The sequence below is a fragment of the Notamacropus eugenii genome, chromosome 1 (genome assembly GCF_028372415.1).
Source record: "Notamacropus eugenii isolate mMacEug1 chromosome 1, mMacEug1.pri_v2, whole genome shotgun sequence".
NCBI lineage: Eukaryota > Metazoa > Chordata > Mammalia > Diprotodontia > Macropodidae > Notamacropus > Notamacropus eugenii.
The window spans coordinates 409,176,927-409,192,918 of record NC_092872.1 but is presented as its reverse complement, the minus strand read 5'-3'; the positions used below and the strand labels follow the sequence as shown (position 1 = coordinate 409,192,918).

Sequence of the window (15,992 nt, the reverse complement as noted above, 5' to 3'; positions counted from 1 at the left end):
TTTTGAGTCATATGAAAATAATAAGAAATAAATATTTTGCTGCCTAAAATGCTTTCTGAACTCCTTCCTTGAAGAAAGTGTGTCAATTACAAAAAACCAAGGCCTTGGGGAAATAGATCAAGTGTGATAACCGAAATTAGAACAAAGAGAAGCTCTTGTCTAGTTAAGATCTTTGCATTCCTCTCCTTCAAATGTTTGACTCTATGACCCTTTCCATTCAGAAAGAATGATATATTGATCACTAGGAGGAGCCTCCATCTGTCCTAGAAGCCTATGGCCTAGCAAGGAATCTTTATCACAGTTGTTTTGTGTGTTTGTCCTTCGTTGCCAAAGAAGACCATGCCATCAGAGAAATAATGACATGACTTACACTTGACTTTGTTTTGAGTGAGGGAGGGCTGTGCAGGTCTCCAGCCTCACTTCTCCTCCAGAGCCATCTGAATCCAGTGACCAGATATTCATCAGGATGACTGGAGATGACCCAGGATAAGGCAGCTGAGGTTAAGTGACTTGCCCAAGGTCACACAGCTAGTGAGTGTCAAGTGTCTGAGGTGAGATTTGAACTCAGATCCTCCTGACTCCTGCACTGGTGCTCTATCCACTGTACCACCTGGCTGCCCAGGCTCTACATATACATTTATATTAAACATATTTTTACATTAGTCATGTTTTAAAGAACCAATTGAATGAGGAAGAAGAAACAAAACAAAATGTGAGAGCAAATAGTATGCTTGAATCTGCATTCAGACTCTGACATTGTTTCCCTGAATGTGAATAACACTTTTCTTTTGGAGTTGTCTTAGAACCTTGCATTGCTGAGTAGAGCCAAATCTTTCAAAGTTAGTCATCTCACAGTGTGGCTATAATTGTGTACAATGATCTCCTGGTTCTGCTCCCCTCACTTAGTATCAGTTCATACAGTTTTTCCAGGTTTTTCTGAAGTCCATCTGCTCATTATTTCTTATAGCACAATAGTATTCCATTACATTCATATACCACAACTTTTTCAGCCATTCCCCATCTGATGGGCATCCCCTCAATTTCCAATTCTTTGCCACCACAAAAAGGGCTGCTATAAATATTTTTGTACATGTAGGTCCTTTTTGGGACACAACCCTCGAAGTGGTATTGCTGGGTTAAAGGGTTATGCACATTCTATGGCTCTTTGGGCATAATTCCAAATTGCTCTCCCAAATGGTTGGATCAATTGTATTCTGTTTTAAGGTACCTGCTAGGTAGAGCATTCTGTATTGTGTGGTGTTTTTTACTTCTAATGTTCAGGAACTTTTTGCCTCCCTTTTCACACTGTTCATTCTTACAAGAGGTGAGAAATGCTCACAGATTTTTCCATTTGCTGTGTCAGAAGAGATAATACCGAACTTCCTCCCCCAAATGAGGTTTTTGAAATTGAAAGGCTTCGTGATTGAACTCAAATAAAAAATAAATTTGTCCAAGTCCTCCATCTGTGTTTTCAGGAACAGGAGATAATGGTAATGATTCTTCTTTTATGCCTTCTATCTCTTGTTGTTTTTGCCTTTCTTGCAGATGGTTCAAGCCCACCCAACTCTATTGAAGATGGTTACTACGAGGATGCAGACAGCAGCTACCCTGTGACCAGGATTAATGGGGAACAGAAGAATTCTTGTAAGTTTTAAATGTTTTAAAAGGCTTTCAGTCACTTAGAATGTAAAGATCTTCATACCTAGAACCCCATTTGTAGTACATATTCTCCATAACTGCAAGAGGCCTATTCAATAAAATTGAACAGTCACTCATTGAATACCTACTCTCTTCAGAGCCCCGTTCTAGCTCCAGCTCCAGAAAGTCTTCCCTGGTTCCTCTAGCTTAAAGTCAGTCACTCAGTAAGCATTTATTAAGAGCCTACTATGTGCCAGGCTCTGTGGTAAATGCTGGGGAAAAAAAGATAGACCCTCTCCTCAAAGAGCTCACGATCTAAGAGAGAAGACAACATGCAAATGACTGTGTACAAGTAAGCTTTATACAAAATAAATAGGAACTAATTAATGTTGGGAAGGCACAAAGAATTAAGAGGGATTGGGAAAGTGTTTCTGTGAAAGGTGGGATTTTAGCTGGTACTTGAAGCTAGGGAAGCCAATAGGCTGAAATGAAGAGGGAGAGCATTCCAGGCATTGGAGATAGCCAGAGAAAATGCTCAGACCTGAGAGATAAAAATATCTTGTTTGAGGAACACCAAGGAGACCAGTGTCACTGGATCAAAGAGTACATGGAGGGTGGTGGGGGAGAGGTGTAAGCTGTAAGAAGACTGGAAAGGTAGGGGTGGAGGCCAGGTTATAAAGAGCTTTGAACACCAAGTGAGAGGATTTTGTATTTGATCTTAGAGGTGATAGGGAGTCAATGGAGTTTGCTGAGTGGAGGCATGATATGATTGGACCTACAACTTTAGGAAAATCACTTAGGTGACTGAATGGAGGATCGGCTGGAATGAAGATTCTTATGGAAGACTGACCCTCCAGCAGGGTGTCCCAATTGTCCAAGTATGAGGAGATGAGAGCCAGGGTGGTAATAATATCATAGGAGAGAAGGGAATATATATGACACGTGTTGCACAGGTGAAATCGACAGACCTAGGTGACAGATTGAATGTGGAGTTTTCAATCTCTCCAATGCACTTACCACATACTGACTATATGGCATTTTTCTGAATTCTTCTCTTTACTACAAAATTGTGAATTTCATTAGGATAGTGACCCTATCTTATTCACCATGCTAAGCAAAATGCCTTGCATATAGTAGGAGCTTACTAAATTTTAATCCTCAGTTATGTAAAGTGAAAAAAATGAGGTTAAATGTGGAATGGTATTAGGCAGGTTAGTCCACTTCTCTGAAGGAATCTTCTCTAGCTACGTAAGATGGCCAAGCAGATGGGGCTGAAGGAACATGTAAGGTTTCTTCTAGATTTAACATTCCGTGCTGATGTCCTTTCTAGCTTCCACATGCAATAGTTTCTGTTCAGCTCTGACATTTCTGTATCAAAACCTAAGCTTCAGTATTATCCTTAGTAAAATGAAAAGAATACTTGCACTATCTGCCATCTAAGATTCCAGTGAGGATAGTATTTTGCAAATCTTAAAGTATTGTTATCAATGAGATTTATTATTGCTGCTGTTGTTACTATCATAGTCTTTGTTCTAAGGTCCCTTCTAGTTCTATAATTCTGTGTTTGATTCTGGGCCCAATATCTCTTGATCTAAACCTCTACATTTTCCCCAGAAGCCCCAGTCCTGTACCTTTGATCCCTTGTAAGCAGAGTCTGTTTTCCTTTTTTCTATTCCTGGTTCCTGGTACATAGCAGGCACTTAATAAATGTGTATTGAGTTGAATTGAAGTAAAAGAGCCAGGTGCTTCCCTGGTCTGAGGTGATCCCAAGAGTAACTTGGAACTTTTCCTGTGCTTCATCTAGATAATGACTCAGATGCCATGAGTAGCTCTTATGAATCCTATGATGATGAAGAAGAGGATGGAAAAGGGCAGCAGTTAACCCATCAGTGGCCCTCAGAGGAAGCCTCCATGCACCTGGTGAAAGACTGTAGAATCTGTGCCTTCCTGCTACGGAAAAAGCGCTTTGGCCAGTGGGCCAAGCAACTGACTCTTATCAGGGACAACCAGCTGTTGGTGAGATATAGTGATTTTGCATGTGCGTGTGTATAGGTGATGTGTGCATATTCATGTGTGTGTATATATATGTATATATATACACACACACACACATACATACATACATACATATATGGCTTGTGTTGGGCACATGCATACATGTGCCCATGAACAAAGAACACTAGTCATGGAATCTCTGCTCTGACACTTCATGTGACCATGTAGGAGACATCTCCCTCTCTTTACCTTACTTTCCTCATCTGTAAAATAGGGATAGTAATATTTATCCTACTTAACCTCATAAGACTTTTGTGATAAGTGCTTTGTCACCATAAAATGCCATAGAAATGAAAATCCGTGTTACTGCTGCACTTCTAAAGGTCTGTTTCATTGGATTTGATATTATCTTTGCCATTATAAATTGTTGTCTTTGAGTTGCTTTAGCTCAGAGCTGAATTTGTGGTCTGAATTTTTTTCAATATTTTGATAATTATTTCAGTACACCTGGTTTCTTTGGTAATCCTATATAATTTATTTTGTTCATTCAAAGACGTTCTGAGAAGGGAGTCCAGAGACTTCAAACCAGACTGCCACAAGAGAAGCATTACACAAAACGAGACTAAGAACCTATGCTTTAGTTAAAATAATAAAATCATTCCCTGGAGTCTAGACCTTGGGTAATGAGCTTCCTCTCTGTTCTGTTAGTAAGCTGAATCCCAGATGACTGTCCCACATAGTCCATCACTGGGCTCATATTCAAATTCTTGCCAGTATGGTAAAACCTATGAGAACCTGGAACTCTGTGAATATCCTTCAAGAATCCAGGTTCTCTTTATACAATGATGAGGAAAATCTAATTTATGAAACTATCAATATTTTTATTGACAATAATTCCCCTTTTGTTTCTCATGCCTCACTATGACATAGACAAGATCCTGGGTTTTCCAAGGTTATGCCAGTGGAACATGAGCTCTTGTCAGGTCCTTCCAAACTCAAAAGCCATTAGAAATGGCTTTGGCAAAGCACTGTGTATGTCTTATCCAAGGACTAGCTCAGCTAAATCACCAAAAGATTGGCTATTAGATGATACATTCTTTCACACTGGCAGCTGATGAAGCAAATTAAAATACAAAATGGCCCTCAGTTCCGGGTATCCCCTCTTCTGTTTCCATAGCAACATAGCTATGTCTCCCATAGCATAGAGAACAGAAAAGGGGGCAGTCTTTAGACAATGTACAAATAGGAATTTAACTGTTTATAATCTGAATATGTGATCTTTGTCTAAATGCTGGATTTTCATGGTATCAAGTAATATTATTAAGCTATATGTGGTGCAAATGAAAGAGGTCCCTCTCTAAGGTCAGTAGAACTGGTGTTCCTATGAGTGATCCTGCCTGGATTGCATTGAACTAAATTGGACATATTAGCTACCAAATGTCCATTAGTCCCTGGGGGAGCAGGATGGCGGGGAGGGGTTAGGATGGGAGTGAGGGGTGTCCCTGGAGTCCTGAGCTATGCTTGGGCTCCTGGTTACAATCTCTCTGTGTGTGTAGCTACTGGGAAGTCAATGTGTAGTGAGTCTGCTTTTCCTATCATTTTAAGATATGACAATAGTGTCAAAGCATGCCATACCTGCTTCTTTCTCCCTTTTTCTCTCCTTCCTCTTTTTCTCTCCCCCCACCCTCATTTTCTCTTTCCCTCACTATCCCTTCTACTCCTTCCTTCTTTGTCTCTGTCTCTCCAGTGTTACAAAAACTCCAAGGACCACCAGCCCCACCTGAAGCTGGCCCTGGGTGTCTGTAATGTCATTTATATGCCCAGGGACGGACGTCGCAAGAAGCACGAGTTACGCTTCTCTCTGGGTGGTACAGAGACCCTGGTTCTGGCTGTACAGAGCAGGGAACAGGCTGAAGAGTGGCTGAAGGTAGGAACACTAGTCTTCTTTTCTCAGGCCAAGCTACCTCAATCCTAAAGGGGGTGGGGCAGGGGGCAGGGTGGTGTCTCTCAAGCATTTTTGGATTTCCCAGATTCTGAATTAGCAATCAGATCCAGGGCAGGAATTAGCCTGATCCACAGAGCCATTTTATATAACTCAGCTCATTTCATGATCCTTATGGGGGGAAGAGAGAGGAATTCTCTGGGAGTACTGAAATATTCTGGGAGTGTTGGGAATTGGACAGTGCTGGACATCTGATAAAATCATAGAATGTTAGAGTGTGAAGAAATCTTAGAACATGGAATATCATCAGAAAGGTACTTTAGAGCATGGGATATAAAATCTGGAGGGGGACCTTAGAACATAGAATCTTGAAACTAGAAGGGAAATGAGAGGTTATCTAATCAAAGCTCCTCATTTTAGACAGAAGGCCAGTGAACTAATTGACTTGCCTGAGTTCGCATAACCAGTTAAAGGCAGAGCCAGAACTGAAATCCAAACATCCAGATTTCTATTCAAGTACCCTTTCACAACACCACACTGCCAGTATCTCCCTAGGATCCAAAGTGGGGTGCCTGTGGCTCTCCTCTATGGCCTGTTAACATACTGGAGCTAGAGCTACTTCTCTTTTAGGCTTTCTGTGGTAATCTGCTCAATGTGTATTTAGTTTCTTCTCCTTACTTTGTCCTTGGAGGAAAAGAGAACTGAGTTGGATGATCTGTAAGGTTGCTTCTATAGAAGTCTAGAATTAATGTAGCTGGGCAAGACAGTTCTCCTTGGGCCTCAGATTCCTCCTTTGTGAAATGAAGAGGTGGTATTAGGTGAGTTCTGAGGTCCCTCTCAGTCCTGAAGTTCCATATTACTATGAGATTAGCATGGGGTACTAGAAAGACTCCCAAAGTGGGAAGCAGATGACACTTGGCTTCTAGTTCCTAAATTACAACTAAAACTGTCCAAGAGATCTTGAGCTAACCACTTTTCTCTGAGTTCCATTTTCCTCCTTTATGAAAATGAGATGATAATTCCTGCCTTTGCCTGCCTCGGGATTGTGAAAATCAAATGAGACAATATATGCGAAAGCTCTTTTAAACTGTGTATGCATGTAAGAGATGATTATAGTAAACCATCTCTGTTTCATAGGACCTCTTGCAAAGAGTACCAGTATTATTCAAAATCCTTCCAGATGGGGCATCGTTCTCTCTATCCCTTCCCCCTACATTTATTTTTAGAAAAGATGAGAATGTTTCATGTTTGCTCTGGTCCTTTCCGCAGGTTATCAAAGAGGTGAACAAGTCTAGTGGTGGAGTAGATGGAGCAGAGGAGCCCAAGTCCCCCATTTTACAGTGCAAACTAGACCTAGACAAGGTAGAGTCTCTTTTTGGGGGTCCCCTAGCCTTCTAAGGAAGTTCATTGCTTGAAACAAGAGTGATATCATTCATTGATTCGTCTATCAAATATTTGCCCATTGCTCAAAATATTCAAATCACTGTTTATTCTGAAGGGGATACAAAGATAGCATCATCACGTTTCGCATTGAAAAGAGCCCTAAGAAATCAGCTGTTCCAATGCCCTGTTTTTACAGATGATGAAATCAAAGGCTAAACAATTTGTCTACACTCAAAAATAGTAAGTAGTAGATTCAGGAAACAGATCCAGGATCCTTGACTCCAAATCTAGTGCTCATTTCACTAGGTCATACTCCCTTGATATATTTTTAAATTTTTATTCTCAATTTAACACTATATGTGTGTGTATTTATTTGCTTATTTGTAGCAGATTGCCTTGGTTTCTAGTGGCGCTCATAGACTACTAGTAGTGAAAAAGGCACAAAATAAAAAAGCCTGTAAGGAGCATAAGAAAGATACAACCAGCCATGAGAATTCAGTGGAGTAAAAGATCACTTTTGTACGGAAAGATCAGAAGAGATTTTGCAGTGGTGATGCTGGAATTGGGCCTTAAGGGATAAAATGTTGTTTTTTTTCTTCTTGATATTAATTTATCTTTTTTTCAATCAATTAAAATTCATTTCTCTCCCATCCCACTCTGCCCCAGGATAGGGGGTGGGGGGGTGGGAAAGCCTGTAATTTCCAAACATATCTGTCTCTACTTATAAAATTTATCCCCCCTCTGTCAGAAGGTGAGTGGCATTCTTCCTCAGTCCTCTCATAGCACTGATCACAGTCCATAAGACTTGATGAATTGAATTTGCTCTGGAGATGAGGAGGTGGAGAGAGGGATAGATAACACACTGGGTGACACAATTAGGATCCAAAAGGCATGTAAAAGCTGGTATGATTTGCTAGAGCTAATAGATGAAATGCAATAAGGATAAAATATAAAGGCCTACATTTGAGTTCAAAAATAACTCAATTACACATCCTATTCTTTTTTTGGACCACTCTATTAGCAAGGGTTTTTTTGTTTTGTTTTGTTGTTTTTGATAAAGTCTACATCTTCCTCTGTAACTTCTTCTCATTACTCTTAATTAATTCTTCCCTCTGGGGTCAAGCAGAAAAGTATGACCTAACTGCCATACAACTCTTCATGAATTGTTGTGTTGTGTGTGGTTTTTATTTATGTGTGCATGTATATGTACACCCACACCCCCTAGTGGCTAACCTTTTGATAATTGAGTTATTCTACAAAGAAAAATAATTTTCCCCCTCTCTGAGACTTAGTTTAGTTGTCTTATCTACCTCATAGGATCAATATGAGGAAAGTACTTTGTGGACCTTTCAAGTGCCACAAAAATACAAGTTATTATTGTTCTTTATTAGCTAGATTGATCCTCAGATGATAGAGACCAGGGTCCATCAATAGGTCCATACTCAAAGCCTTTCCACCTTGGTAGGTTCAGGGAAAGCTTGGGGTCTTCTAACAGGGTGCTAGAACTGACCATCATGTGACCATGACAATGAAAGCAGGACTTCATTGTGGCAGTAGATGAGAGAATGAGGAATGAATATATTTGAGAAAGGTGGCACAGTTGAGGACAGAATGGGTACCTCACCTGTGTCCTGACTATTTTCTTTTCTTACAGAGATTATCGCCAGACAAGCAGACGTCAGACTCTGACAGCATCAGCACAGGAGAAGGCTATTCAACCAGTAGTCGCCGTGAGCCGGGGGACTATGGTGAGAGCCTCATTCTTCCCCGACCTGGTGATAGATCCCCAGAACTTCCTCAAAGCAGCCCTATGGGAGGATGTATCTATGTGTGAGTGTGTGTTTGTGTATGACTGTGTGTGAGTGCATGTGTAGGGGAGCAAAAAGTGATTGTGCCTCTGTGTGTGTGTGTGTGTGTGTGTGTGTGTGTGTGTGTGTGTGTGTGTTGGAGCTATCTATTCACAAGAAAGTTTTAAGCAACCATACATGTTGTATGCTAATATAGTTGTTGATAGAACAGAGCTATACATGCTCAGGTTGTGTCTTAGAACAGACCTTCTCTGAGTCCCCCTGAAGCTAAATGAGATCTGTAGGACCCAAGAATGCAGTCCCAGGAGAGAGTCTGCAGTCTTCTGTCAAGTAGCTGTGGCATGGTTACGCAAGCAGTGGCTCTGAATCAAAGGACCTGAGCTTGAATCCCTACTTGCTGGGTCCCCTTGGACAAGCCACTTAGCTGTCTAGGCCTCAGTTTTCTACTATATAAAATGAGGTGATGTGGGGGGAGAATCTTTCTGGTACTTTTTCCATAAAGCCTTACTTACCTCCTCCAAACCAGATGAGACGTCTCCTTTAAACCCCCATAACACGTTTCTTTTCTGTCTTTTATGGCCCTAACCTCATTGAGTCCAATGCTGTAGATATGCTTGCATATATACTTCATCTCCCCTGCTAGACTAAGGACTCCCTCTATGGCTTTTACTGAACAGGAGGAATGTTGTTGATGGGAGTCATGCTTTTGCTTGGGTGCCCCTGAAGTCCCTTGTCCCTTGTGGTTCTGAAATTCTATGACTGAAATGTATGTGCCAGAAAGTCACTAAGTTGATCCTTCTACATCCTGGAGAGCCTTCAGAATGAAGAAATATCAATTTTAATAACTTATTATAGCAGTGTTTATTCTGCAGAGCAATCTTATATACATTATCTCCTATTGATTACATTTGTCACAAATAATCTTAGGAAATTCACAGTCACAGGCTTTATTAAACATGGCAGTCTTATTATTTGCCTCTGTTTCCTCATCTGTAAAATGAAGATAATTATAGCACTTATCTCCCTGGGTTACTGTGAGGATCAAATGAAATCCTAATTGTAAAACACTGAGCCCAGTGCCAGGCACAAAATAGTAAGCACTTTAGAAATGTTAGCTATTGTTACTATTTTACGTGGCCATTAGGCAACAGAATGGGGATAGAGTGCCAGACTCAAAGTCAGAAAGACCTGGAGGTGAATTCTACCTTAAATGCTTACTCACTTGACTTCTTACAACCTCAGCTTCTTCAGCGGTAAAATGGGGACAATAATGGCACCTACATCATGGGGTTGTTGTATTAACTTCTGGAAAGCTTTGAAAACCCTGAAGTGTACTGCTGTGTAAATATTATTATTATTAGATTAGAAAACTGAACCCAAGAGAGCTTAAGTGACTCATCTGAGATTACAAGCCAAGTTAGTTACTGAATTTTAGAGGTGAAAAGGACCCCAGAGACCCTCTACTCCAAATCTATTCCCAATTCCCAGGATCAGAAAGGATAATAAGCAGGCTAAGAGGGAGGCTCTGGAATTCTGGGAATGGGCTTCTCTCCCCTGCTCATCCCTCTGTTTCTGTGATAGGGAGAAGCAAGAAAAGCAGCCTAGCAGAGCTGAAGGGTTCTGTCAGCCGCGCCGCTGGCCGGAAGATCAACCGCATCATTAGCTTTTCCAAGAAGAAGTCACAGACTGAAGACACACAGATGTCCCCAGCAGAAGAAGGGGTCCCATGCTGTGGTTGGTATAGGAGTCTATAGAGACCATAGTATTGCTACACTCTGAGCCCAGATAGTGCTGTTGACACTTGGAGATGAAGGGCTTGTAGTAGACATTTAGTGTAACCTCCTAGAGAGAGCTTGAATTGTCTGGTCTCCTACACAGTGTAGGATGTTTTGGTTCAGTTTAGGAAACATTTATTAAGGTATTATTGTGTGCAAGGTAACGGTAGGGTTGTTGTGAGGGGGTAGGGCAGCAATACAATGGCGGAAGAGGAATCAGCATGATATAATGGAATAAGCGGTGAGTCTGGAGGGTCACTAGGAAGTGATTCTGCCGCTTACTATCTGTGTGACTTTGGGTAAATCACTTAATCTCCCTGCGCCTCAGTTTCCTTACCTGTAAAATAAGGGAGTTGGACTAGATTTAAGGGCCATTCCATCTTTATCTCTGTCAAACAAACCCTTCTCTTGAGGAGCTTACATTCGCAACAGATACACAAATAAGTATAGTACAAAGAAAACTGAGAAGGAAGACAGAGCTAACAAGTGGGGAAATCGGGCAAAGTTTGATGGAGGAAGGGGCAGCTGCACTGAGCCATGATGGAAAACAGAGTTTCTGAGATGTGGCGAGGAGAGAGCACATTCCAGGTTAGAGGACAGTCTTTGAGAATGCACAGAGATAGGAGATGAACAGCTAAGTTGAAAGAAGAGTTAACCATCCAGCTTAGCTAAAAAGAAGAATTTGTAAAGGAGAGGAATATAGATTAAGGATGGAAAAGTAAGTAGGAATCAGATTGCAGAGGGTCCTCAATGTTACGGGAAGGAATTCAAATTTTAATCTAGAGGTAGTGGGGAGCCATTGAAGGTTTCTGAGAAGACTGATATGGTCTGAACTGTACCTTTTATTTTGGAAGCTCTGGAGGATGGATTGGAAAATGGAGACTAGAAAAAGAGAGACCAGTTAAGAGGCTGTTAGTCCATTCAAGGGTGATGAAGATCTGAGAGCTGGGGTGGGCTAGTGGCCATGTAAAGAAGACAAGTGAAAGAGAAGGAATAGAGGCCAAGACTTAGTAACTGACTGAATTCATTAGGGTAAGGGAGAGAAAAAAGTTAAGGATGAATTCAGTGTTGTGTGTGAGGTCCTATCCATGCCTTAGCACTAAGTATGTGTCTGAATTCCCAGTCTTTTTGACTCCAGCTATGGTGTCTGAAGCCCTGGGATGGCCAGCACTGCATCACTTCTTTCACTCCTCCTTGGGTGTCCTTCCCTTCTTTCAGGGAGTATCCCTGAGTGTGCTCTACTCTAGATGGAAGGGGTATGGTCTGCACTACTTGGCCTATCCACTTCTTAACAGGAGACGCTGTCAGAGTTGAACTAAGGGACCTCTAGATTTGATGACATTCCATCCCTTCCAGCTCTAACATTCTATGTTCTTTTAGTTCCAAGCAAGAAGAAGAGCTCCTATGTTTTCTGTTATGTAAATTTTCCTAGTTTTGCTTACTTCACTTAGGAGCTTCCCATCCTTTCTGAATTCTTCATATTCATCATTTCTTACCACCCAGTGATAATCCATGACATTAATGCATCACAACTTGTTTAGCCATTCCTCAATCAATGTGGATCTGCTCTGCTTCCAGTTCTTTGCCATCCTGGTTATTCTCAATTTTTAAAAATCATCCATAGGTGGGCGTGATGCCCCAGTCTTCCTGCCTCTCCTTTCACCCTTCCACCTCCAGCTGTTCCTCCTTTCTTTCACTAGTGATCCTGGTCCTGCTATTTGGTGACAGAACCATAGAGAAGGTCATGGAGCAGTAGTCCTGTGTTGTCACAGGGACTCATGTGGCTCCTCCTTGTTCCCAGCCAGATAGAATACCTTGAGGGCTTTCCTAGCCCTGAAATTCTAGAATGTTGCGGTCCTGTGACTGAAATGTAAATCAAGAAATGACGAAGTTTCTTATTCCTCATCCATGCAGGTTACTTGAACGTCTTGGGGAACCAGTGCTGGAAGGAACGCTGGTGTCGCCTCAAGGGCAACACATTATTTTTCCATAAAGATCGCACAGACCTTCGGACCCATGTGAATGCCATCATCCTTCAGGGTTGTGAGGTTGTGCCAGGCTTTGGCCCCAAGCACCCATTTGCTTTCCGGATTCTCCGTGGCCGGCAGGAGGTCTCGATTTTGGAGGTAACAGTAAAATCCCTGAAATGTTCTATGTGTCTTGGCAACTTGGAAAAAGCCATGCTTTTAAGGTTTTTCCTAAAAGAAGAGATAAATATGAGTTACTATATATTATATGCCACACAATCCATTAGTAAGTCCTTTCCCTTCTTTCCGTCTCTATTTCTCTATAATTTGAGGATGCTTTCTCCTCCTTCATAATAAGCTAAGACATGGTGAGGTGAACATCCTGAGTGCCCCCCAGGTACCTGTAGAATTCCTAACTCAGGCTATCAGAGTTGGGAAAAACCAATTGGACATATTAAACCTAGAATGTCAGAGTAGGAAGAGACTTTAGAATGTTAGGACTTTAGACTTTAGAACTTAGAATATCAGAATGTAGCATGCCAAAGCTAGGAGGCACCATAGAACTCTGCCTAAAAGAGCTGGAAAGAACCTTAGGACGTAGAATGCCAAGCTAGAATTCCTGTCAGAAATCCTGCCTAGAGAAAGGGTTTAACTACCTAGATTCATTCCCCTATCATTTGAATGAGCCTCTCTGTCCTTTATGGAAGACTTAAGGATGGAGAGGAGAGAGGTCTTTAAGTGGTCTGGGGCCTAGATTGGTGAAGGACACATTCATTAAGTGCCTAGCACTATACTAAGCACTTTATACATTTGATCCTCATAACAACCCTGTGAGCTACATGCTGTTATTATCCTCACTTTACAGTTGAGGAAACTGACTTGTCTAAGATCACACAGCTAGTGGGTATTTGAGGCCTGAACTCAGGTCTTTCTGACTCCACACCCAATATTCTATCAACTCTACCACATAGAGTATGGCTGCTGCCAAGCCTGGGCTTTAGGGTGGTAGCTATTGATGTCCTTGAAAGGCAATGTGGTACATAGTGGTTTGGGGGCCGGCCTTAAAGTCATGACAATTTGGATTCAAAGCTTACCGTTCAAACTTACTACCAGTGTGACCATAGCAAGTCACTTATTCTATACACTTAAATCTATATATACATGTTATCTATACAAATTCAATTTCTTCTTCTTTAAGATGGAGATGGTAATAGCACATAGCTAATAGAATTGTCAGGATCAAATGAACTAATTTATATCAAGGGCTTTGCAAACTTTAACTACATAAATGTGAGCTAGCATTATCATTGGCAGATCAGTCATTCAGGCAGTCATTTGAGCACAACATTTATTATGTGCATGTTGTATACAGAACACTATTATAGGCACTAGAGGAAATACAAATTTTTTTAGGGTACCCTACACACTCAATGAACTTATCCTCTATTAAGAGAATATTACACAGCTATAACACACAGTATTACAGTGATGAGTACATTAGAGAATCATAAAACAATGTGCTGTATAAAATATGATAGAAAAGGTCATTATCAATTTAAGGGAAGAGAGAATGCTTTTTCTAGGAAAGAGTATGTGACTTGTGCTTTAAAGGGAAAGTCAAGTTTCACCAGATAAAGAAGGAAGAGAAGGCATTACCCACACAGGGAGCAGCCTGAATGAAGATACAGAAGTTTTAAGTGTGTGGGGGTGTGTTCAGAGATCAAAGAATTATCTACTGCGGCTAAAGGATAGAATATGTAGAGAAAAAATAGGATAGAAAGCTGGAAAGGGAGGGTGGGCTTTGTGTATTAGGCAAAAGAATATGAACATTACGCAGGAAGCAGCAGGGGTCCCATGATTTTCAGGTGGATTGACATAAGCAGAAAGTTCACTCAGTACTACAAAAGATGGGTGGTAGAGAAGGAATAGAGCAGAGGTTAGAAGGTCTATAACAAGGCAATTGGAGGAAAGAAGACAGAGAAAATGCAGGGGACACGGTTACTGTGAGACAAGCTAGGCCTAGCGCATTTCCTGAGCTCTCTTAGATATTCACCATGGCCTGTCTTATTGTGTCTCTTACCCAGGCAAGCTGCTCTGAAGACATGGGCCGCTGGTTGGGGCTGCTGCTGGCTGAGACCGGCTCCAGAGTACCTCCCGAGGCCCTGCACTATGACTATGTAGATGTGGAGACGATAGCCAGCATTGTTAGTGCTGGGCGACAGTCCTTTCTGTAAGAGCCTTACATCTAGTGGTCCGAACCAGTGTGGCCTTAGTAGAAGGGTGTCAGATCAGACTTCTCCAGCCCTGTTTTCAAGGAAAATAGGCTGGTCAGATTGGGTATGTGGGGGGAGGAGGGAGAGACTTAGCAAAGGAGAACAGGATAAGCTATAGGGAAATCTGTGGATGGAGGTGAAAGAATGTAGGGAGAGAGGCATCAATAAATGAACAGAGAGGAAAATGGGCAAATGAACAGATAGCTAGATAGCTAAATAGATGGTTAGATGGGTGGACTGATGTTTGAGGAAAAAGCAGAAAAAGCATTGGTATTTTTAAAAATAATTCTGAAGGCTTAGGAGCTTAAAATTAGAAATTTGCTTCTGTCCTTCCTTCCTTTGTTCTCTACTCTCCAGATTTGCAAGTTCCTGTCAGGGCCAATGGCCTGAACCTAGGGTCTATGATGAGGTCCCCTATGAGAAGTTGCAGGTATGAGCATGTGGATCCTGCCCAACAGAATGGTCAAGTCCCTGGTTCCTCTTCTTAGGCCGTAACCTTTTTTCCTCCCTTTCTCCATCATCCCAATACTGCCATGAGTCCTGAGGGTTATTTCTTAAGATCTGGAGATGGTTGGTGGGCACAGTGGCTAGAGCACCAGACCCAGAGTCAGGAAGCTGTTATTGTTCAGTCATTTTCCATTGTGTCTGACTCTTCATGACTACATTTTGGAGTTTTCTTGACAAAGATACTGGAGCAGTTTGACATTTCCTTCTCTAGCTCATTTTACAGATGAGGAACTAAAGCAAATAGAGGTAAGTGACTTGCCCAGGATCACACAGCTAATAGGGGTCAGAGGCCAGATTTGAACTCAGAAAAATGAGTCTTACGCTTATGCTTATTCCTTTTTTCCTTCCCTTCCCCATCCCAACTCCTAGCTTTGCTTTCAGGGACCACAGTGCCTCCCAATGCCTGCCTAACTAAGTCTAGGCTGCTCCCCACATTTGATGAGGTGGAGCCTACAGCAGTGAACCTTTATTCAACCTTTGTCAGGAAGCATGGCAGTCATGAAGTCAAAGCCTGGTAGGGTTTTCTTGGATCCTAAAGAGTCTCCTTTTGCCCTTCTCTTTAGAACGACGAGCCCAAGCGTCCATCTGGGGCTCAAGTGAAGCGACATGCCTCTACCTGCAGTGAAAAATCACTCCGTGTAGACCCACAAGTCAAAGTCAAGCGCCATGCTTCCAGTAGGTTTTGTGGAGAGATTTCTTCCCCA

The 15,992-nt window shown here is 41.7% G+C and overlaps 1 protein-coding gene and 1 long non-coding RNA gene across 4 annotated transcripts in view; one reads left to right on the top strand and one right to left on the bottom strand.

Annotated features, from left to right (window-relative positions):
* The window catches only part of AFAP1L1 (actin filament associated protein 1 like 1), an 84,036-nt gene that overhangs the window by 51,651 nt on the left and 16,393 nt on the right, over window positions 1-15,992 (top strand). For all 3 annotated transcript variants that reach the window (XM_072631011.1, XM_072631013.1, XM_072631012.1), the window contains exons 6-15: window positions 1,546-1,644; window positions 3,443-3,654; window positions 5,381-5,560; window positions 6,845-6,937; window positions 8,613-8,706; window positions 10,348-10,500; window positions 12,456-12,667; window positions 14,593-14,738; window positions 15,139-15,211; window positions 15,852-15,963. In XM_072631011.1, coding sequence (XP_072487112.1) covers window positions 1,546-1,644; window positions 3,443-3,654; window positions 5,381-5,560; window positions 6,845-6,937; window positions 8,613-8,706; window positions 10,348-10,500; window positions 12,456-12,667; window positions 14,593-14,738; window positions 15,139-15,211; window positions 15,852-15,963 — 1,374 coding nt within the window. The remainder of the gene's footprint in view (window positions 1-1,545; window positions 1,645-3,442; window positions 3,655-5,380; window positions 5,561-6,844; window positions 6,938-8,612; window positions 8,707-10,347; window positions 10,501-12,455; window positions 12,668-14,592; window positions 14,739-15,138; window positions 15,212-15,851; window positions 15,964-15,992) is intronic.
* Window positions 12,654-15,992, bottom strand: part of LOC140518676 (uncharacterized) — a 30,661-nt gene continuing 27,322 nt past the window's right edge. Inside the window, exons 2-3 of the long non-coding RNA XR_011971981.1 lie at window positions 14,589-14,812; window positions 12,654-12,739 (exon numbers count right to left, since the gene is read on the bottom strand). This is a non-coding gene — a long non-coding RNA (uncharacterized lncRNA). The remainder of the gene's footprint in view (window positions 12,740-14,588; window positions 14,813-15,992) is intronic.